Source organism: Aphelocoma coerulescens, chromosome 2, assembly GCF_041296385.1.
Source record: "Aphelocoma coerulescens isolate FSJ_1873_10779 chromosome 2, UR_Acoe_1.0, whole genome shotgun sequence".
NCBI lineage: Eukaryota > Metazoa > Chordata > Aves > Passeriformes > Corvidae > Aphelocoma > Aphelocoma coerulescens.
The window spans coordinates 17,285,631-17,309,509 of NC_091015.1; the positions used below are offsets into that span (position 1 = coordinate 17,285,631).

The 23,879-nt window shown below is 40.7% G+C and overlaps 1 protein-coding gene across 1 annotated transcript in view; it reads right to left on the minus strand.

Annotated features, from left to right (window-relative positions):
• GPR158 (G protein-coupled receptor 158) overlaps positions 1-23,879 on the minus strand; it is a 195,611-nt gene that overhangs the window by 161,525 nt on the left and 10,207 nt on the right. Inside the window, exon 2 of the mRNA XM_069006609.1 lies at positions 14,576-14,681. Within this exon, the coding sequence (XP_068862710.1) occupies positions 14,576-14,681 (106 nt within the window). The remainder of the gene's footprint in view (positions 1-14,575; positions 14,682-23,879) is intronic.

Here is a 23,879-nt window from a genome sequence, read left to right on the forward strand (position 1 = left end):
AATAATTTCATCTAGAAGTAAGAGGCTCCTGTTATTTTTCATGATACTAATTTTTTTTTCTCTAAGAACCCTGCTGATCTTTTTCCTTCATTACTTCTTATACATGAAAGCACCTTTTATTTACTGTTGTAAATTTTAAGTTCTAGGGGGTTTTTTCCCTAAGAAAGGACCTTCTCATTGTGACCTAGAAGATGCTGAGCTATGTTGTACAAAGCAATAGCACATGGCTTCTCCATCAGAATTTGCTTGGGTGTATTGACAAACTGGGCATCAGTCCTTTCAATGCACATTCAAAAATGAGTATTTTTTTTCAGCCCTCCTTCAAAATAGTGGTTTTACCTATTTCTCTTTCTCCCAAAGAATTGTTTGTCTCTGTCAGAATGCCATTAATCGAGATTTCAGTTCTGATGGTCCTGAATGTTAAGACACAATCTAATCTTCACAGGAAGAGCCCCTGCCACTGTTTCTTCAAGCAAAATGATAAAGAGAATATATTTTGTAGTGTGATACCATGTGCCAGAGTTGCTCTAGTTCTATGAAGCTGTGAAAACAAATGTTAAGAATGCTTGCCTAAAAAGCCCACTTTTACTGGGAAAAAGTGTGATGGGTTGTACATCACAGACATAAGGAACACGGACACATTTATTGTCACAGAAGTAAATGTTCCTAAAAACAATTGCAAATCAGACTAGAAGAGGTAATCAAGTAGACTGTATTCAAGCCCAGGAAAAGGGATAGGAAGCTTGGAAACTAACTGCTCTCTCTCATGACTTCATTGAAAATATTCATGAATACATTCAACTAATGTTAGCATTAGTTGAATTACTGTCAGCCTCTGTCCCTGAAAGCTATGCCATTAACTTAATTCTTGAATAAGGACAGTAAGCTAAAAATGAGCTTCTACTTGGCAGTCACTTTTGAAGCAATTAAGTATCTTTAGGTGTTTTGACAATGCACTAACCCTCCAATACGTAACCTTTTCCTGCCAGTCAGAGCACAGTTTCTTGAGTCAACTCTCACAAGATCAGTGCTAATAGCATTTTAAGGGAGAACCTACTTCATACAAGTAGAGAAAAATAGCAAAAAAAAAAAAAATTTAGTCTAACATTCACAGTTCTGACTCAGAACTTTTTCCTTACAGATGGCCACAGTGATTTGAGGTGAATGAGCAAACTGTGCAAGCTGCTTTTAAAGACCTGAGGTGTTTCCTTTATCTATCCTGAAGAAGATGCACTCAGTTCATGTCTGTAGCATTTCCTCTGTAAAAGCCAAACAGCCAGTATCAGGCAGGCATCCAAAATCGAGTTGTTGTTTTTCTTCTTACAGACTATTTTCAGGGAGAGATGTGACCAGTCCAGTGGTGCTCCCCAGGAGAAGCACAGGACCAAGACACCTATGATGAAATGATTCATCACTTCTGAGACTTTACAGTATATTTTAAGACAAAAGCAAGTGTTAGATGATATAATCTGACCACCTACAATAACAGACCGCACGAATTCAAATAAAACATCTCTGTCTGGATCCCAATGGCATGGGAATGGCCAATAAGGGTTTTCCAGGAAGGTATCTAGTCTGCATTTAAACACCAGAGAGAAAAGCAGTTGGGCCATATTTGTACTTGATTTTCCTGGTTAACAATGCAAATATCCCCAGCATGGGGATATTTGCACTGACAGTCATCAGGGCATAGGCTGTGACTCTAAAGCCTTTCAGTCAATCCAGAGAGGAGAACAGCAAAACCAGATTTAAGGCAGAGTTGCACACAGGTTAGTATTTACATCTGCATACTTCCCAAAACAAGGAACACAATCTAAACCTGAGGCTAAGCTAAATAGAGACTCCAATCTAAAATAAGACTGCAGACTTAAGAAAAATTTATGCAGTTGTTTGGGGTTGTTTTTTTTCCAAAAAGACAACATGTGGTATGGGATTTGGTAGGGGGAGAAGGTAAAAAAAAAAGGGCCTGATTGTCTCAATTATGACACTGTATCAAAAGGCAAAAATAATAATTGGTAACATCCTTTCAAAAAGAAGAAGCAGAAAAAGACCTCTTTTAACCTGCATAAAGGTACTCCAGAAGTCAGAATGAATGCCTGCCAGAAACCAGACTGATGTTAACAATTTGGATCATGTCCACAGGACTGTGTTTACTAAGAGTGTGTTGCTTGTACTGATGGTTAAATTGAACATAAAGATCAATAGTACCTGGAAAGGTGATAGAGAGAATGACCCCCTGAATGGTGAGCTGATTAGCCTTTGCTGCAAGAGGGAAGAACATATCCCATCTGCCTTCATTCTCCCTCCAGGATCTAAAATGTCTCTCTACAGAGGATGCCCTCAAAAATGCTGGTCTCAGAACAGAGCACAACTGGAGCTCTGAGGGCCAACACAACAGGTCAGCAGCTCCACTCCTCTCTGCCAAGATCACAGGTTACACTGCCTCTGCTCTTCAGGACCAAACAAGGATTCAAATGATATTAGTGAGAACTGCCTGCATGCTACAGACTGGAAGACCAATTCCTAAGGTAAAGCTATTTCTATAAACTCACAGAGCTATGGATGGTCTGAATGGATAATTACAAACATTCTCACACTTGCAACCCAAAATTATTTGGGACTTAAGGCAAGAAATAATATGGAAAAAAAACCCCTCACAAAACACAAAGACTGTTCTTTGTAACAGTGTTTATATCTTTGGAGAAAACAAATGGAGTGGAGCAAGAGCACAGTCAAATGCTTGATGCTTACAATGGACAAGTGAGGTATTCTTTCATTATAATAAGTTAATGGCAACAATGGTATTATTTCATGTGACTCTTACTAAAAAGGTAAGTATACAGCTGAATATAGAATTCATGCTTTTTAAGCCCTCCTCTTCTTCCATCACTCTTTCCTTGACAGGACTTTCAAGGTTGTAGCCCCAGTTTACAGGGACAGCTGCTGTGGCCCCAGGGTCCCAGTGACATACTCAGTGCTTTCCATACACACCAGCTTCCCTTTCTTTCCCACATCTGTGACACATAGCAGTCATTTCTCGTGTTCACACGTACAAATTCAAACACAGAATTAACATAAAGCCTATGGAAAATTCAGTGAGAAGTAAGGACTTCAAAGTTGACACATCTCTATTACATGTATTTCAATATTTTCACCATTTAGCAGTGTTACAAAGATACACAAATAGGGGAAACAAACTTGCTGCAGTATAACACAATGACAAAGATGCAAAATGTCTCTCCATATAATCATGTAATCACCGAAGAAAATATGTTTAGGTTACACTTGTAACAAAAATGACTGCTATAATGTACCATTTTTTTAAACAATGTTAGAAAGCAGTTAGAATAATCTTCTTATGCATAATTAAAAGCAACTCTCAATCACCTATGGATATGAAACATAACTGAAATGTGCATTAAACATGCAAAAATATTTCTTCCTTAAGTAGCTTACCAAATAATATTTCATGAGAATTTGCTTTTTATAGTTCACACTCTGCGTAGCAATAAAATAGTCCCTTAGAAAGCAATCATCATTATGGAGTTGTATCCCAAAAGAAAACTCAAATTTAAAAACTAAAGTTTATTCTACTACCAAGAAAAAAAAAAATCAGTCTTGCCATTTTTCACAAAAATAGTCCAGAATATTCATATCAGGATGATGGCAGCATTTTATTTAGACATTTATTTCAAACAAGTATCATATATTAATTATCCATACAAATATTCAGTATACTTAAGCTACCAAGAAATGCCTCTTCAGCCAGTGTAATGCAGTATTTACTTTGAAGGGCAGTGGAACAATATTAATTATGGAGTTTAAGCTCTACAGGGCAAATATTTGCACTCACATGCTTAAAACCAATTTGTGCCACGTCTTGTACATATTGGAAGGTAATGATGTTTTATCATGTCTGGTAAAAGTTCACAAGTTCTAGAGTGCTGCTTTATTTGACTTCCTTTCTTGGAAGAGAGACAAGCTGCTTCGGCTGAACTAAAATAACACAATGAATATCCAACAGCATAAGATAGATACGATTAGCAATAGAACTGGACAAATGGTATCAAAAGTTTCTAAACTTTTCAAGAGGGAAAAAAAAAGACGTGCATTTGGTGCGGCTTTGATGTTTAGATAGGTTTCTAGAAATGCTCAAAATGTATCAAAAAGCCTTCTGCCGTTACCATACAACAGGACACTCTCAAAGTGTCTTTTTTTCACTTTCTGCCCATAAGAAAGGATTAAGACATTAACTTAATCACAGTTTTTGATCAAGTTTTATCAGTCTTTCAAATTATACAATTTCCTAAAGAATCTACCTGAAATGCATGTTTTCATATTTCAAAATTAACACTTTTTAAACATGTTAATTCCAGAAATTGCACTGCTGGTGTTCCTTCACTGCATTTTAGGATGAAAACAAGTATCAAACTGTCTTAATTTCAAAAGAGCCTATAACAATTTACTAAACATCCCTAGCAATTCTCTAACTCTATGACAGTATTTTATACATTGTAGTTTATTTGGAAAACTCACATTTTATAATGCGGCATTCGTCATCCAATTAAATGCACCACCAAATCTATATTTTAGACCTTTCCTCCACTCAAAGATTTAACCATTAGATACTTAGATAATATATATGAAGGGATAAAGGTATTTCAAACCTTGTGCAAGCAGGAAGCCAGTACAATTCAAAAATTAGTGTTATCTCTACTAAATCCACTTTCCAAGAAGTTCTGAAAGTAAATAAGTTGAGATGGTTACAGCTATCATTTAAAAAAATAAGAATCTGGATATACTGACTCCCTTTCTTCTATTGTAGTAGAAGAAAAGTGTTGAACTTGTTCTAGAAAAAGTGTCTAAAGCAAAAGACTTCTCAAAAAACTTACACACACATCTTCACAGACTTATTAGAAGTTTAAAAGAAAAAAGTGATGAGCAAAAGCAGTTGGCCATGGAAGAGAGTTTTGACATAAGTATAAATAAAGCAGTGCAGAAATGCAAAGCTCAAAAGGGATGCCATGTTTTCCGGACATATATCAGACAGGAAAACTGAATCATGTGAAGGATGAAAGAGCAGCTGAGCAGAGAATCACCTAGCAGCTGTGCCTGGAAGGCACCTCTGAAAACCATCCAGTCCCAAGCTCTACTCAGAGCAAGCTCAGCTAAACCAAATTGCCCAAGGCCACATATATCCAGGTTCTGAACATCACCAATGGTGGACACTCCATCTCAACTGTGGACAACCTGTCCTGGTACCTGACTACTCTCACAGTGTAATCAAAAAATGGGGGTTTTATATTGCTTCAGTCTGAAGCACTACATCTTGCTCTGTCACTGACTACCCCTGAGAAGAGTCTGTCTACCTCCTTTACACCCTTCCATCAGGTATTTACACACAGAGAAAATCCCCAAAACTTTCTCTTCTCCAGGCTGTACAGTCCCAGCTTGCTCAGCCTCTCCTCATTCAACAGGTGCTCCAAACACTTCATGATTGTGGTGGCCCTCCCTGCAGAGCATTCATGTCATGAACTGAGGAGCCCAGAAGTGGACACAGCCCTGCAGAGGAGGCCTTGACCAGCTGGCAAAGCTCTGCCTAACGCAGCCCCTGAGGCTGTTGGCCTCAAGAGCACACTGCTGGTTCATGGTCAACGTGGTGTCCCGCCAGGACCCCCTGAGACTTTTTCATAAAGCTGCTTCTGAGCTGCTCAGCCCTACAGCCTGTCCTGGTGCATGGGGTGAGGTGCAAGACAAGGACCAGTATCCCCCCAGCCTCTGTAATATCTCAGCACAAAGCCTGCTCTGGCAGAATGCCTCTGTGCAAAGGACCAAGCAATTCACAGCTCCAAGTACACATATAGATAGACATTCAAACACATGCAGTTATATGATGTTCACAAACAGGTTAGCTGTAATAAACATTAATATAAAACATACAAAAATATTTGAGGGTTGCAAATATTTCAATTTATTAGCTATAGAGAAAGTTCAATTTGTTTCTCAGGTCAAGCCAATGTAGTTAGTTTTATTTTAAAATGCAACGGTAAGACTATAACTGGTTAAGATGAAAGATATGGGACTCACTTCGCTTAAATTAGAATGCATGGTTATACCACTTCAGGAATACTTTTTTCCCCTAGCCAACTGTATTTGAAAGAGGAAAAGTTATTAGAATGTTTAGATGGGATTGGTGGTGAAAAAAAAAGTAGCTATTACATTCTGACAAAAAAAGTAGAGCTCAGTAAGCAAATCATACTACTTCTTTCATGAAAGTAAATGAAAACTGGTTACCTTGAGAATAGTTATGGTAAATCTGGGGATCAAATTTAACTTCAGAGGGATTCTGATCCTGCACCAAGAAATAAACAGCTCAGTATAACAAATATTAAATTGTCTGATTGGCCTCTAAGCAGTATCTACTTTCGCTCACCAATAATCAAAGACAATAAATATCTTATTTATCTCAAGAAGTTTATATGCATAAGATGTTGGGAAGAGTTTTTCTTTTCATTGACAGAAAGAAGAATAAAACCCTTATAGGAGATGAATAAAGAAATGCAGTAGGATGAAGCTCAGCAATGGCTTATGGAATAGCTAAAACACAGAAAGGCAGTAATACTCAAAAAGTTGAAGATCAAAAATCAAATGTACCATCATTCCCATGTTGGTACTGATGCTTAGTACATTCATGATCTCAAACAGGAAAGGGCAAGAAAGTATTAAAGAAACACAAAAGATGATGCTAAGTAGGTTAGTAAAGACTAAAAAATTTCCAGGAGACCAGTCCCTGATAGCCATCAGCAAATGCAAACCAGAAGAAAAAAATCATATGAATTACTGAGATTTAAAAAAAATATAGATAACCCAAAAGCAGTCATTTTTCATTTCCAAAAAACATTTACCTCCTACCAGAAATCACCAACAAAAATTACTGTATTTGAATGTCTAGTGCTATAAAATTGTGCTTAAAAATAAAGCTAAATTAGGTTTTTTCCATTAAGATTATAACTATGATTCAGTACATTGTTTTGAATATAAAGATTCAGCAGTAATTGTCTCCAGTTTCTCATCACAAGATCTTTAATATGTTTCCAAGCTAATTTTAATTTATTATAGAGAAAAGAATGAACTTTCTTCTCTAGATTAAATTAAACTTGCCTCTTATGTACATATCATGAAGTATTAAAAAAGGCAGGAAAAACAGTTGCTACAGTTGATAAAAGCTTTTTTTAAGTAAGGTAGACAATAAGTTTTTTCTATTGGTTAACCATTTCTCAAGTCTTGAAAAAAACCCAGGTTTTTTCCCAAGAAAAAAAATTAACTGCAGTATGTGTGCATGTCCTATTTTAACAATGAGAAAAAACATCTGCAGTGTATTACCTGAGTAAACTGATAGTTAACTGTGTCACTCAAGAACAGAGTCTGCACAGTTCATAGGAAGCTGAGTCCTTTGCAATGACAGCAAGTGTAGCAACAGTGTGTTTATCTAAGAGGAGTTTGGGTGACTTCATTTTTGACCAAAATTCTACCACAAGTCAGGAGCACTAAGAAAACTATGAAGCTCGTCAGACACAGGTTTCAAAAATATATCAGGTTGCTTAAGTCTTGCTGGAAGTATCTGAAGCATGGTGTGAGTACATGCTGTGAGGCACTCCAAAATCCCATTCTGAAGATGATCCAGCCTGAGCCCTGGCTGGAGCACATCGGGACTTTCAGCTCATATGCTTGGCACACCTTTCTGCAGAAATCAAACTCTGGAAAAGGTAATTCACACACCTGGCAATCACTGCCCAATTCCAGTCTATCAGTTTAGAGATAATAATTTTGTCTGTGGGTAAGCTAGAAGATGGGAGTAATAGTATTTATATTACCTCACTTGATATGGGAGTACTTGGCACCTTCCAAGATAAGCCTGACAGAGCTCTCACAGAATGGACCAGACCAGATGCTTTGAAGTCAAAATGCTGTGTATTTATCTGATTGCATATATCTAATTGTGCTTAATGCTACTAGAGGCATTTTTTCAGCTACTGTACAGTCCTCTGAATGTAGTGATAAGAAATGGTGTGGGAACCCAGAGTGCAGAGAATATTTCTCTGCCTGTTTTGAGGGGTTTCACCTCCCTGAACAACACAGCTTTTGACCTCTGTCGGTGGGAAAAACTGCCTACTATTAGGAAAAGAACTAGAAACTACACTAGTGTAAATTAGGCGACAGACTACTATGTAAGATTGTCACAGGGTGAAAAATTTAGAGGTTTTGGGTTTGTTAATGTAGTAAATAGATAAAAGCAAAAAACATCAAAATGGATTGTTGTTGTTCTCCAAACCTTCTTCCTCTTCTACTACTCCATATTCTGCAGTAAAAGTAGTTTGGGATGATTGGACAAAGAATTCTGCAGTTCCTGGCTGTGTTATTAAATAATCAGTAGAAAAGTAAAAATAATGTACGTTTTCAGTAACCATTGGTTGATTTACCTTTTAAAAGGCCGTGTAGTCTTGATAATTTGGCTTTCTCCTGCATTCCCTGCTTTGTGCTATGTCTGGATCATGCTAGTGACTCTTTCTCTGATAAGACTTAATAAACAACTATCAAGAAGCAGCGAAGGCTGAGAGTCCCGTTTGTCTCTGGAACTCCTGGCAAGGACTTTAAAAACTCTCTCCCATCAGGAGAGATTTGATTACAGCATAATCAGTGTCAAAATGGGAACCATGAATGAAGCCGTGCTCTGTTTATGCCTGGATTTGATACAGCTTCTGCCACTTCACATGTGGGAAAGGGAATTCACAGCCAGTCTGCCATGAGAATGGTGCTGCCTGGTTACAGTCCCCAGGCTCCTCACTTCAAGGTTTTCTGTGCCTCCCAATACACCTTGATCTTCCTTCTCTTGCCCCAGCCACAGAGTTTCTCAATCTCTCTCCTGGGAAGAGCTCTTCCCTGTACCCATTCCGCTCTCTGCAACCTCCCTCTGCTCCCACCAGGTATATTATGCCATGTTCCACCAGCCAACTAAACTTCTGGGCCTCACCACTTCCCAAACACAATGGGAAGAAGCACCAGTTCAACTAATGAGCCTAACAGGATGTTCTACTCAGCAGAGAAAGATCCAAAAACTGCAGCCATAGACCTGAAAGAACTGGGAATGGATGCAATGCTACCATCATCTGTCATATGCAAGAAAAAACAAGTATCTCCCTGCTATTTTAATTTGACAGACAACATCATTCAGCCAACCATCTACCCCTTTTCATGGTTAAAGTCTGGGGGAGGGAAAACCAGAAGCAAATAGAATTGACCCAGATGAACTTAAATGCTCAAGTTAAGACCACTTACTAGGATGAAAGGAATTTTTGCAAAGGTTTTCTTCCTTGAAGAAAACATTGATAACCAAGATTAGCTCCTGCAAAACAGACTCATTTAAATTTTTAGTCTTCGAAGCGAAGATGCTGTAGCTAAGCAACCCGGCTTTTCCTTAACCTGAAAGTTGGTTTTCACAGCACCTTGTTTATCCCTGAGAACTCTGACAAACCTCTACCTTATTTTATGTAACAGTGTCTGGGGGAGTGCCAGATTAGATTTGGTTTACTGTCATAAGGGGACTTTTCCCATGAATGCAGATGATGCAAATTTATTTTCAAAATAGCATCCAAAATGTTCTTTGTGTCTACTGCATGCTCTTCAAATACCCTGAGCTCTTGGAGAGAACAGATACACCTGTCTGCTTCTGAATCCAAGAAGTGCTGGCTATGTTTCCTTTACCTGCATACTGAAATGAGCCACTGCCCTTTCTGCCTTAGATTTCCCCTTCAGCCCAGGAATTGATATAGCATTTAGAATTTGTTTTCTATCACTAAAGATGTTTTAAGACAATGCTCTCTGCTCTGGTTGGGTACTTCTCCTATCTTGGATGCAATCTGTAGCTTCAAGAATGATTATTATTTCCAAATTAGAATCTAACTATAGTCCATAAACCATTCACTCAGACTGAATCACCAAAAAGCTTTCCTTTCTAATTCTTCTAATTCTGACTGCACTTTTCCTAATGGATAGGACAGAAAATACATGCAAGTAATAAGCAAAATCAATGACACTGAATATGACCCACTGGGTTATAACTTCAGATGCTAATCTCTTACCATGCTTCCCCTCCCACAGAACTGTGCACATTAATAGCCTTTTCCCAGTCTGACAAGGGCACTGAAAAGCATTTGCTTGAAAAACCTGGAAAGCATTAGGTTTTTTCCCCCCTCTCTCCCAACTCAGTCCCCATTACAAATCTATCTTTAATCAGCCCCCCCCCACCTTGTTCAGTTGCTTGTAACCCTGCATGCAGTATAATAAAATATGATGGTCCCAAATGTTTTGCTAAACAATGGAAAAAATATTTTGGCTGTACTGCTCATTTGTTTTCCCTTCTCAAATGGTTTTGTGTTTGTGCTGAATAAATACACACACAGTAGGCCTATGCATCCCTCTACAAACACAGATATGCAGACACTGTATACAGACACCAGTGCAGCTTTCTTGTTTACTCTGCCTCCCTCATTTCCTCTAGATATTTTTGCACGCTGTCATTTGTGGAATACTGTTGAAACCCAAAGGGATGTCAGCTGAGCCTGTCTCACATTGCAAGCTGTTGGCAGGCTCATTAAGGCTGGGGGAGCAGTGTGGAGTCTGCTGCCACTGCTCACAGACTGATGCTGCTGGCTGGAAGGATTCAGCCAAGCTCAAGGGGCCACACCAGCTGATTTCTTCAGACACTCCTCAGCCTTGACATTATTGTTGGCGTCTCAACAAGGACTCTAAAGTTGTTACTAAAAGTGCCAGCAGCTGCTGTCAGCTTCTTGGAGAAGAAATCCAATATAATAAAAGTCTTCAAGGATTTCAAACAGGGTAGAAGTGCATGTTTTCTTACTCCTATAACCAGCGTTGACTGTATATTGTACAATGAAATTACCGTACAATGAAATTACTTTGCATTTGTTACTGGGTAACTACACTTCTTCTGTTTGTTAATTTCAGAATTGTCTGCATCATTTTATGATCTACCCAACTTCATTATTTCTAACTCTGCAGATATTACCTGTCATACTTGTTCCAGCCCCAGAGAATCCATATCTCTTGCCCAATAGCTTTTGGGGAAGCTTTTGCCTATTTCAGAGTCAAGGTAAAAGGCAGGAAGCAGAACGTAGCTCTCTCACACAAAAGTAATGCCTGGCCATCAGCTTCTTTGTGGCTGATCCAGTTATTAAAAAAAAAAAAAAAAAAAAAAAAGGAGAAAAAAAGCCACAACTGAAATAGACATTAGTCATAGCTGTGATTTGGCTTTCCGGTGTTAAGTATCACCTAACTTCCTGCATGATTAGGCTGAGCAGTGTCCAGTTACCCTGAGGTTAAAGGAGGGCACTCTTGTTCTCCCAGTTCATCTAGGCTGCTATGAAATCAGGGATGTATGCTTACTGTCCACAAAAGAGAACAAATTGGGTAAAAATTTCACTACAAATTAGGAATTTAGTAGTTGAATTAAAATGGGGAATCCAAAGTTCTTGGTGCTTGCTTTTGTTTTGTACTTAAGGGCACCATACATAAAGCAAGATATTTAAGAGCCACCAATCCTAAGGCAGAACATCCAAATCTAAGGACAGAAGGTAATTAAAAGGAATATTAGTATGTCTCAGCATTTTGCCTATTTGAGTCATAATATTCTTAAATCACCCAACCACACACTATTTTCTGCCAAGCAAGGACTAGCACTACTATTCCATCACAATCAGGTCGCTCATGATGACCTTCCAAAGACAAATCTCAGTGTCACAGCTAGCATCATGTCCTAGTGCTGCTGTGTCAGACTATGTGAAGGCAACACAGTACTTTCAACAACAGTCTCAATTTTCTGGTAGAAGTTGGATGCCACCCATGCTTTCCCTTTTTTCTGTCTAGCACATACAGACCACTGGCTTACTCTATGTTTCCATTCACTGTAATGCACCTCCATCTCCCTCATTTCAACCGATTTTTTATTTAGAAAATAAACACTTCAGAACAGCACAGAAAGTAGGAGAATTTGTCTGCTATGTGTCTAGTAGATTTTAGCCACTATAAAATTTACTGAAATATATAACAAAGAAGCATTTTGATTAATCCGTTACTTTGGTTTTCTCCTCTTATTCTTTCATTAAGTCATTCTCTATGTTTTCAAGCATTAGGGAAGAAGGGAGTTGTATTTCTGAAATATTTGAATATTCTTTAATATTGACCTTTATGCCTTTGGTTTAACGGTATTGGTAGCCTGGCCACATGGTATGGGCTATGCAGTAAACACTTTCAGAGCCAAATCAGAAATTCACTATGGCAAAGGCTTACCAAACAGTCTGCACAAAGCCTATGCTGCAGTGTACACTCAAGTCACCTAACAAAACTAAAGCAAGCAAGGAAGGTCTAACTTAACAAGAACTGGAAATCCAGAGATCTCCATTCTCTTCCTACTCTGCTAGAGACAGACTTTGTAAATGGGGGCAGAGCATTCCACCATCAGCAGGTGTTTTTTTAAATGATCCTAGGTATGTAAAAGAGAGCACAGGAAAAATGATTTCATTAGCATTTATAAGCAAAACTGTGTGGAAAACATTGTTGCACAACTATGTAAGTTATCCTTATTCCACACAGTGGATTCCAAAGGAACAAGTATGAAAAGCAGCACATGGGAACTTCTCCTGGATTCAGCTGGGGTAGTTTCTTCTCAGTTGCTGGTACAGTGCTGTGTTTTGGATTCTCTATGAGAGTAATGTTGACAGCAACAGCCAAAAAACATCAGTGTGTCAAGCAATGCTTACATTAAGTCAAGGACTTTTCAGTTTCCCCTGCTCTGCCACTGAGGAAGTGCACAAGAAGCAAGCAGAGCCAGGACAGCTGACCTGAGCTGGCTGAAGGGATATTCCACACCATGGAACACCATGCTCAGTATATAAGCTGGGAAGAGCTAGGCAGGAGGGGTCACTTGTGGTGGGGGACAGGAGAGGCATCGATCAGCAGGTGGTATTGTGCATCACTGGTTGTTCTTGGGTTTCATTTTCCTTTTTTATTTCTCCATCATTTTAGTAATAGTATATTTTATTGTCATTGTTATTATTATATTTTATTTTGTTTCCATTATTAACCTGTTCTTATCTCAACCAACCAGTTTTATCTTTTTTCCCCAGTTCTCCTCCCCATGGCAGTGGGGGCAGTGGAAATGAGTGAATGACTGCATGACTTGGTTGCCAACTGGGGCTAAACCACAAGAGACCTAAGACTGGGTTTTTTCCCTTTTATTCTTGGCTGCAGAAATGCAACTTACAATCCCATCCCTCTGCTGAAATATTTTGCTCATAAGACATTAGGAGAAGGAGGAGCACTTGTCAAAGTATATAATCACATTTGGGATAACTAGAATATATTAAAAAACAATCTTTACCAGATCACATGGGAAACTATTTTCTTCCAGGAAGAAACATGAGCTATTTAAAAAGTATTCCCTCAAATTCCGAAGTCAAAAAGTACTTGACAAAGAAAAACATTTTTCCACATGCAGAAATATTTAGTCGTAAATCAGTCTTTGATAAAAGACTTCATTTCTCATTTCAGGATAAAAAAAATCAAAGTGAAAATACAAAAAAAATGTTTACAAAAATTCTGAGTTGTTCTTGCTCAAATATGTTAGCAGCTGAATTCATCAAAACCAACTGTTCTCCTAAATTTAGACTTGGCTTTGATAAATTGGCATTTTACAGCAAATTAGGCAAACATCTCCCAACTTCTGGTAGACAAATGTCAACTTTCTCTACATTTTAATTGTCCTTTCCAAAAGCACAGAAGCGCACAAGGTGCTTACTCTCACAGAAAACAAATGGGTGCCTTGGAAATCACCTTTACATGGCAGAATTAAAAGAAAAATCAAAATGCATTTTGTTTTAAAGTTTCACTGAACACATATGACTGCCCAGGCAGAATGATCTATGATTTGCTGACAGATGGAACCAGACACAGACCTCCAGAAGGAAGGGGAAGCAGGAAGGAGCTGAGCACAAACATTTTAGCCAGCTCTGTCAAAATGTTGGCATTTCTACTAAGAAGGAATTACAGTATCCAATTCTGCCTGTTATTCTGTATCACTCTATCAAAAGATCATGTTTTTCTGAATAATTACTATTAGCATTTCAGCTACTTCTATTATATTTTGTAAAGCTGTCCAAGGAAAGTGACACTGACATTAAAAGCCTATTTTGATTTTGGGCGCAAAATAATTGTTAGACTTGCAAAGCAGAACCTCATAAATCATTTCATTGGTAATCTTCTTCCCTGTAACTGTTGTTATCTCTTCACAATAACTTAGCTTCTGTTTTATTTAACACCAATAATTCTGAAATGCAGGCAGTCCTGAAACTCATGTATTCCATAACACCTCGCACAGAAAGATTTCTTCAGCCCTACAAACCACATTTAATGTCTATAAAATAAATAACATCTGTACTACAGAACACTACTCAGTGTAAAGATTTGTTATTGAAGTGAGGCCCCTTAGGGACAGACATACCTCAGAATTGTTGAGATGACACCTGTGCGTCCCTGAGAACCATCCCTCACTCGAACACTGGTCAATGTCCACCTTCTGCAGATTGATGTCGACTTTGACAACACCTCTGAAAACAGAGAGAAACAGCCTTGAACATAACTACAGAAAGAGGTTAAACTTTTTTATGATGCTGTAGCCTGAAAAGCAGAACTACATCTTTCTTCTAAATATGGAATCTGATAAAATGTCTAAAATCAGAGAAGTTTTGTGCTCCCAGAGCCACGATCACAGACACACATTCTTATTTTAGACTTTACTGAGATGTATTATGACAAGAGCTCAGTAAATCTAACACATTAAGAGTAGGGTGGCAGTTAAGAACAAGTTATATGTTCAAACAGTGTAATGCCCTTCACATTTTAGAGTGCAGCAAAGACCCAAAATAAATACAGTGAAAGACCTGCACTACTTTTTCTGAAGCCAGCAACCTTCCCAGCCAATTCTGAGAGCAAGGAACCAGGCACTGGACCTCACTCCATGTCCAGCAAGAACTACATTCTCCCCTTTGCTCCAGGGAATCCTATTTGCCAAAACAACTGGCAAAAGCCTTTTTTTGTACTCTCCCCAGTGACAACCCAGCCTCCAGAGACATTCAGGCCTCTTCTCTGCAACTCAGCATCCTCCTCCAGCAAACATCCATGCCCCTCTCCCCACACCTCTGCCAGCTGGCCCTGCAATAAAACCTGATACAACATCAGAAAGTTGCACAAGCCAGCAACAGACCACTGATGTCTGTGAAGCAAAAAAAGAAAAGTTTCCTACACACACAGGTCCTGAAGGACTGTCTGAATTGTATAAGTCCTATACCAAGAAGTCTCTAGGTTTCATCATCAACAGTTTACCTCAAAAATTCTTTTGAAAGAAAACAAGCCAATTTCAAAGCTGACACACTATTTTATAAAAAACTTGAAAATTATCAGAAGAAAGGTACAAGACTGTAGTTGTATATCTTAAAAAAAAAGCCTTCAAAGATTTACATATTCTTCAGAATGATATAGGACATTTATAGCATCATTTTGTGAATGTATGTCATTTATGACTGCTTTGCTGCAGTCCAGACTTGACAAAAATGTCAGTATGCAACTTCTAGGTGCTAAATCATTACACAAACTCATTCATAGTGGATGAATGCTCTGAGTTGATTCTTAAATCTAGAATACCATTCCTTTCAAGTCAATAATTTCAACCACTTGGGACAGATGTTTTCATCTCCAGTCTGGACTTCTACAACTACAAACACCATCATTCCTTCTTTCAGGCTGCAAACTAACAAGGGCATGGCCCAGCCTCTATCTCAGAAACACCTCGCTCACCTCCAAGCATGTTCCCTTGCGGTGATCTGTTTACCCACTGCTTTCCCTATCCCGTATTGTTCCCCCGCCCCAGTTTCCCTTGCCCCTAGCCCAGGCCACTCCCTTGAGTTCTGCCTATTGGTTCCTGGACCCCAACTCCACCCATGTACCGCCCCTGCAATCTGACAAAACCCCCTGCACCCGGACCACAAGGTCTCTCTGCCTCTGAGGATCGCCGGGAGAAGATGTAACCATTAAAGGTCCTCTGAAATCCATAAGGAGAGACCCTTCTCACCTCCTTTGCCATCAATGGTTGTAACGCTGATAGCTGCCAGAGCAAAACCTCAGAGCCATCCAAAACAAACTATGGGAGGGCGACAATGGTTGCACTGCCCTAAGCAGCTGTGCTGAGCTCTCAGGGAAAGCTGCAGCTTGCTAAACTAAACCTAGCACTACAACAAATGGTGCCCAATGTGCAGCATCTGAGAAGAGGTGCCCAGGAGAGCGTAGTTGCCTTTGGGAAGCCAGTTCCTCGATGCAAAGCTCACATTTCAGCGAGATGACAGAAAGGACAGCTGTTAGCTCCTTGAGAAAAGTAGTGCTTTTGAAAACAGGTCAGCTGGACAGCAATGTACCACGCCGAGTGCCTCAAGTTGATTCTCTGTTCTGGTAAGCCCTGAAGAGGAGCCTGGATGGCCTGGTACGAGAGTGGGAGACTCTTTGTGCTGGTAAGCCTCAGAAGGGAGCCAGGAAATGGCCTGGTTCAGAGGATCATTTTTTCTTTTTAGTTTAATCCTTTTGCCTCGGTTTGGGTGGAGGGTTGGCGGTGGGTTCTTGTTGAGGTGAAGGAGGTCGTGCCTCATGTCAAGCCCCCACAAGAAAGAACCCATCCCTAACAAGAGAAGATGCAGGTTCAGTGCCCCCAGTTTGGGAGTTAATTTTAGCAGTGTGGGGGGGGGTCCTTGCATGTGAGAGATAAAAAGAACTAACCTTTGTTTTGTTTCACTCAGTCATCTGGAAACAGAAATCTCCAATCCTCTCCCTCTGACCCTCAGGAGAGATCGGAAAATGTTCTGACCCTTCCATGTCTCCCCTGTCCCCTCACCGAGCTAGGGCTGATCACCCTGGCCCGGGAGCTCCCCCTAAACCCTAATCCCAATCCCCCAAAACTCCCACTGTGCTGGCTCTAAGTAGCAGCCAAGATGGCCACAACTGTGTGTTTGGCTCCGCCATGTTGCCTTCTCCTTCTTGTACTCCGTATCTTCCTGCGTGCATGAAAACCCTTGGCCCCTCCTTAACCCCACCCCCTGCATCACTCAGTATTGCTGCATCCCCCCCTCAAAACACAAAGTGCCTTTGTGCCAAGTCCCTGCACTGCAGCAGCGCATGTGCCCCCAGCAGCCCCTCCCCCTGTCCCCAGGTGTTCCATTCCGGCCATGGAACCCTGCCTCAGGCCACGCGGGCTGCCGCAGCGGCCTCTTCCCTCCTGGCAGCAAGTCCTGCCCATGTTCACCCCCTGCTTCACTGGTGAGCCCGTCCCATCCCTGTCTCAACCCCTCCCTCCCCTCTCCGCCAGTTTCTTGCTTCCTGAACCTGAAAGTGCACGGCGGTGCCGGTCCAGCACCGGTGCCACGCGGCCTGCCACGGTCCTGCCCCACGCCACCCCCCCGACAGCCGGCTCAGACTGCGGTGTGAGAGCAGCAGCTGTGCCAAAAAAAAAGAAAAAAAAAAACACCACACCAAAAAAAACCACCACACCAAAAAAAAAAAAAAACCACCACACCAAAAAAAAAAAAAAACCACCACACCAAAAAAAAAACCACCACACCAAAAAAAACCACCACACCAAAAAAAAAAAAAACCACCACACCAAAAAAAAACCACCACACCAAAAAAAAAAAACCACCACACCAAAAAAAAAAAAACCACCACACCAAAAAAAAAAAAACCACCACACCAAAAAACCCAGGACTGCACAGGACCGCCCAGCTGCAAGTAGTATCGGTGCAGGAGCGGCGGCTGCGCTGGGGAAAAGCCCCGGCCTGGGACTGGATCTGCGGGGCAGGCCCAGCCCGGGGACCCTGAGACCTGGCCTGCCTCAAGGGTATCGGCAGCTCCGCGCGCCGCACAGCGTGGGAGCGGCGGCACAGCCTCCCCTGTTCGCCACCCTGCATGGACCAGAAGTGGAACTAACAGCAACCAGAAAGATGCCATCCTAGCAGACCCAGCAGAAGACAGAACGCGATAAGGTACAAAAGCAGCTGCTGTGTGAGAACTCAGCCAGCACTGATCTCCAAAGTCAACAACAACCAGCTGCCTCATCATTTTAAATCTATTTTGCATTGTTTTACCATTTTTTCTGTTGTATGCCCTTCCCTTTTCAATTTAATATGAAAGGGGGAGATGCGGTGCGCTGTTTATCCACTGCTTTTCCTATCCCATATTGTTCACGCCCCCTGCCCCACTTTCCTTTGCCCCTAGCCCTGGCCACTCCCTCGAGTTCTGCTTATTGGTTCCTGGACCCCAACTCCACCCATGTACTTCTCCTGTGACCTGACAAAACCCCCCTGCACCCAGATCACGAGGTCTCTCTGCCTCTGGGGACCACCAGGAGAAGATGTAACTATTAAAGGTCTTCTGAAACCCTTATGGAGAGACCCTTCTCACCTCCTTCACCGTCACTGTGTTGTAGCTGGCCAGAGCAAGAGTGCAGAGCCGTCCAAAAACTACTCCAGGAGGACAGAATGGCTGCCTTGCCCTAAGCAGCTGCACTGAGCTCTCAGGGAAAACTGCAGCTTGCTAAACTAAACCTAGCACTACAACATTCCCTCTTTTAATTAATGCTCATAACACATTAATAATAGTAACAAGATAGCTACAGAGTCATATTTGAGAGGGAACAAACAAAACAAAATTAGAACAGGCATAAGAGTGAGCTTGATCAAAACCAGGACAATACTGTTCCCTCATACCTGACCCCAGTACAACAAGAGTCCACAACAGCTAAATTTGGACATTCATCTTCTGACATGATATATAGTAATTGGAGAAGCACAACTACATCATGTAAGTGGTCAGAAGAATAAATTAGAAAATTACATAAAGCAGACAGTAGGAAGTTAGACAGTACAGGAGCATTTCAGCCCCCTCAGTCTCCTGCCTAGAATCTCAACAATCTAATGCTGGGCACATTTAGAAATTACTTGAAATATTTAAGTGCTGGTTCTAGCAAGTTCAATTAGCACACATCACACTTCTAGAATATTCTGGTATATTTTTAGTTTACAGCTTTGTGCCTTCACACACTTGTTTTGAACAGCAGTTTCCCCAGGGACTGCTCAAACCATACTTCTATCCTAAGGAACTGTTTCTTCCATGTTTCAGGTGAGCAATAACCTTAAGAGGAAAAACTGCCATACTGCACAGATTATCTCTTTAAAATGTTGATATCAGTGGATTACAAATTTAGCCTGGCAAGACAGATGCCCAAACCAGTAGAGGTAACAGATTACTTATCTGGTCATGTGCAGATCCCATCAGGTAGGTTTCTAGTATTTTCTGGACCTTTACAAGGAAACAGTGTGTGGGCTGAGGACAGGACCTGTTCTGTAAGTGAATAATCTCCCCATGGCTGCATAGAGGCACAAAGCAGGAGCAGGACCAGGACCAACATTACTCCTTGCTCTTCTAATTCATGTTATACACCAGTCACATCAGCAAAGCTATCAAGGATTAGCATCATCCTAACTACTCTAAAGAAATCAGTAGAAAAAGCAGTGATGATTGAACTTCAGTAGAAATGTAGCCCATTCATGTGGGAGCCTCAAGCACCTTAGGGAAGAAGGCTTAATTTCCTTTACACAGAAAGTTTTTCCCTTGTGTACATTTTGTACACAAGGGAAACTAACTGGTAGGAGAGGAAACTCACCTTTCCCTCCTCAAACACTCCTGCAAAGAGAAGTACAGATTACAAATACAGGACAAACTAATCACTGCCAGAAGAGAAGAAACACCTTTAAGAGTTTGTTGTGTGGTATCACAAGCAAGCCCTGTTGGGAGCAGTGTGCCAGTAAAAAAAGAATATAAATACTTTCAAAAGAAAACTTACCTAGAGGTTACTTTGAGAAAGACAACACACACAAGCCAGAGAAATTAGGGTCAGTAAGAGCACTGAGAAAGCATTTGAGTATGGCCTTATACCAGAAGTGCTGCAATTTGGAGAATTCATGGCATGTTTTAGTGGGACAAACATCAGAATGCAGGAGAGTATCCTAACAGTCAGAGCCATGTACTGGAAAGAAAGGAAAATACTTCTGGACTTCTCACATCAGAATTGATTAAAGAACTTACATCCTTTGAAAGCTCTTTAATACAATTATTTTGTTAATAATAGATGCGAAAATCAGATTCATTCAGCAACTGTCATTGGAAGAAGCCTCTCATGATCATTCAGTCCAATCACCTGCTCAAAGCAGGCTCAATTAAGTTTAGGGTTTTTTAGACCTTCAATAACGGAGACTTCACCATCTCTGGGAAACCTGATCTAGTGACTGACCAAACACACAGTGTCAAAAAAGAAATTTTCTGATGTTTAAATGAATTTCTTGTATTTCAGTTTGTGCCTCTTGGACTTTCCAGCCTTTCATTGAATAAGGCTGAGAAAGGTCTGTCTCTCTCTCCTTTACCCTTTTTCACTGGGTACTTACACATAAAATGCCCCTGAAGCCTTTTCTTCTCCAGGCTGAACAGTCCCAGCTCACTGAGCCCTTCCTGTCTGCCAGATGCTTCAACCTTTGTGGCCCTTCTGTGTGGCCCTTAACCAGATTTGCTTCAGTACATCCATGTCTCCTGTGCTGAGGAGCCCAGAAGTGAACCTTGCACTCTTGATGGAGCCCCACCAGGCTGGGTAAAGAGAAAGGATCACTTCCCTCAACCCATTGGCAAAACTTCCTCTCACAGACCAGGAGGCTGTCAGCTTTCTTTGCCACAGGCACACACTGGTGATTCACGTCAAACTGGTGCCCACCAGGAGTATAGTAAAGTGACTGACTTCCAATTGGACACCAGTCATCCACACAGAAGGCTGCTCAGTTGGTTAAACACTATTTCCCCCTCAGAAATCCATACTGACTACTCCCAATCACACTCCTCCTCTTCATGTGTTCCAGAAGAGGTTTTCACAACTCTTCCATCACCTTCCCAGGGACAGAGGTGAGGCTGATCAGCCTGTAGTTATTGGAAGATATCTCGAGTACCCTGGATTTCTCAGCATCCTTTGTCACAAAGCACACTTTTCCATTCAGCAGTAAAGACCTTGGAAAAGACCTTTTAAGATCACTGAGTCCCAACCATTAACTAAGCACTGCCAAAGTCACCACTAAACCACATCCCTAAGCGCCACATCTTTTAAATACCTCCAGGGATGGTTACTCATCCCTGGCTGCCTGTTCCAATGCATGACAATCCTTTCAGTGAAGCAAGTTTTCCTAACATGCAATGTAAAACTCCTCTGGCACAACTTGAAGACATTTCCTCTTGCCCTATTGGTTGTCACTTGGTAGAAGAGACCAATCCCCACCTCTCTACAGCCTCCTTTCAGGTAGTTGTAAAGAGCAGTAAGGTCTCCCCTGAGCCTCCTCTTCTCGGGCTAAGCATCCCCAAGCTCTCTCAGCTGCTCCTCATAGGACTTGTGTTCCAGACCCTTCACCAGCTCCATTGTCCTTCTCTGGACTTGCTCCAGCCTCTTTAATGTCTTTCCTGCAGAGAGGGGCCCAAAATGGAACACAGGATTTGAGGTACAGCCTCACCAGTACAGGGGAATGATCACTTCCCTGGTCCTGCTGGCCTCACTGTTGCTGATACAAGATACTCATGATCAGAGTCATGCTCAGACAGCATCTCCATATTCCTCCCAGGTTACCAGGCCCCACTCCCACCTGCACTTTCAATTTATGCTTAAGTTTTGTCAGGATCTCCCTGTTAAGCTATGCAAGCTTGAAAATATTTTCATAATACTTCTTCCAGAAACACTATAAAATTCTACCATTTCAAACTAAATGCATGTTCCTTTTGCTTCTGTTGTACTAAAGCACTTCTTACAAGAATGTGTCTTTCACAAAACCTAATCTGCATGAACTCAGTGCAGACTTTTCTACCAACACTCTTCCCATCTGCAGCTCTTCTGCAGCACAACCTGAACTTTTGATATGGTTAAGTTGTTCTGGTTTTCTCTTTTCTCAGAGCTTTGTGAGTTTCTGGGGTGAAAATTCACAACAAGAAGAAACAGGACAGTGCAGAAGCAGGAAAGCACTCTCTCCTAATAGTTACAAGCTGCCATTGGATTTCAACTGTTTCCCCCCATGGTGCATATTATTATCCTTTTTTCACTAGACCTCTGCAATAGATGTTGCATAGTAACATCGCACTTCTGAAGTAGTACCAGGGTCTGAAACTACTTGAGGATACAGTGCTTTCAAAAGCAAAGTTTCTTTAAGCGTATATGTGGCATTTACAAAAAGTATCATGATGGTAAAAGACTTCTACTGTGTTCATTTGAGATCCTTTGCCATTTTAAAACACCATCTCAGACTTGTACCCCACTGCTTTTACACAGTATACACCAATATGTACACGATATATTTTTGAAATTCATCTGTGATTAATACAGTAGCTGGCACAGCCTGTTTAGCCACCCACATTTCCAGTTATTTTTGATTCAGCATTCAGAAAATGGAACATATGGAAGAACACATCCTCCCAGAACATATATGGACCAACTCCCTGTGTTATATTTATCGAACTAATTGGGAATAATTGCAGTGTTGCTATCTTGGTGGAAGCAATCAAGACAAATATCAAGGGTGTAAGACTAGACTCTGCTTGTCAGCGTAACACATTCATCCACACTGGCAATGCTGCCTGGCTGAACCAAGCCACAGCTATAAGTTAATAACAACATTACTGGTAATTGTGGACCATCTGGCAGGTAAGTATATTTTGTTAATCTCCTTGTAACAATAGATATTTGTTTCCTGCCACAATTTTACAGTCCTTACACACACAAAAAAGGTATTTAAGGATTGCATGTCCATGCTAAACACACAGTTAAGAAAGAATTAGTTGAATTATATGTAAGATAATCATTGACGAATGATGTTATCAAGGATTTTCTGTCAGGTCAGAGGTTTGATTTAAGAGGCTTTAATGCCTGTCTATATTTCCAGTACTACTGTTTGTTGGCATGCTGCTTGCCTTGAAATCTGTGCCAGAAATTGATTTAAGCTTATTTTCCCAACCTACTAGCTATCTTGATAGTTTCAGTAGTTATAATATTTCATTGTAACAACATGTTGTAAAACCTATCTCCAGAATATTTTTTTTGCATCTACCGTTACATCATAAAAAAAGCAGAAGGAGCATGTTCTCCTTCTCCTAGTCAGTTTAAGCCAGAACAGTACAAAATAATAGCCTGCCAGCATTTAAATGGTGATAAACAGCATCCTTGTCCTCTAAGTCTTCAAAAGCTTTTTTGGCACAGAGGTCATCACAGCTCAGCTAAACATGCAGTTTGCCTTCTAAGTTTGTACACTTATTTTTGAGCCCATAAGCATTGTGAGCACTCATAATTAAGGTATAAGGCATGGTTATCACACACTGAAGTGGGCATCATCCCCCACATCTAGCCAGCTGCTCAGATTCTTGCTGTCATATTCATTCAGCCCTCCATGCTGTCCTTCATAAGTCCTTATTTACCACAAAACAAGGAGATAAGAAAAACAAGTTCTCTACAGCCCTCAGAAATCTACAAATGCCCACTCCTCTAGACAAATACACACTGTATTTAGCATAGCCAATGTTTTCAGGGCAGATGCCTTTTCTGACCACTCATTTTTGAGGTTGCCACTTTCAAGAATATTAGTCTTCAAATACTGCATACTACCTGCCACCTGGGGCTCCTCCAATGCCCCATCAAC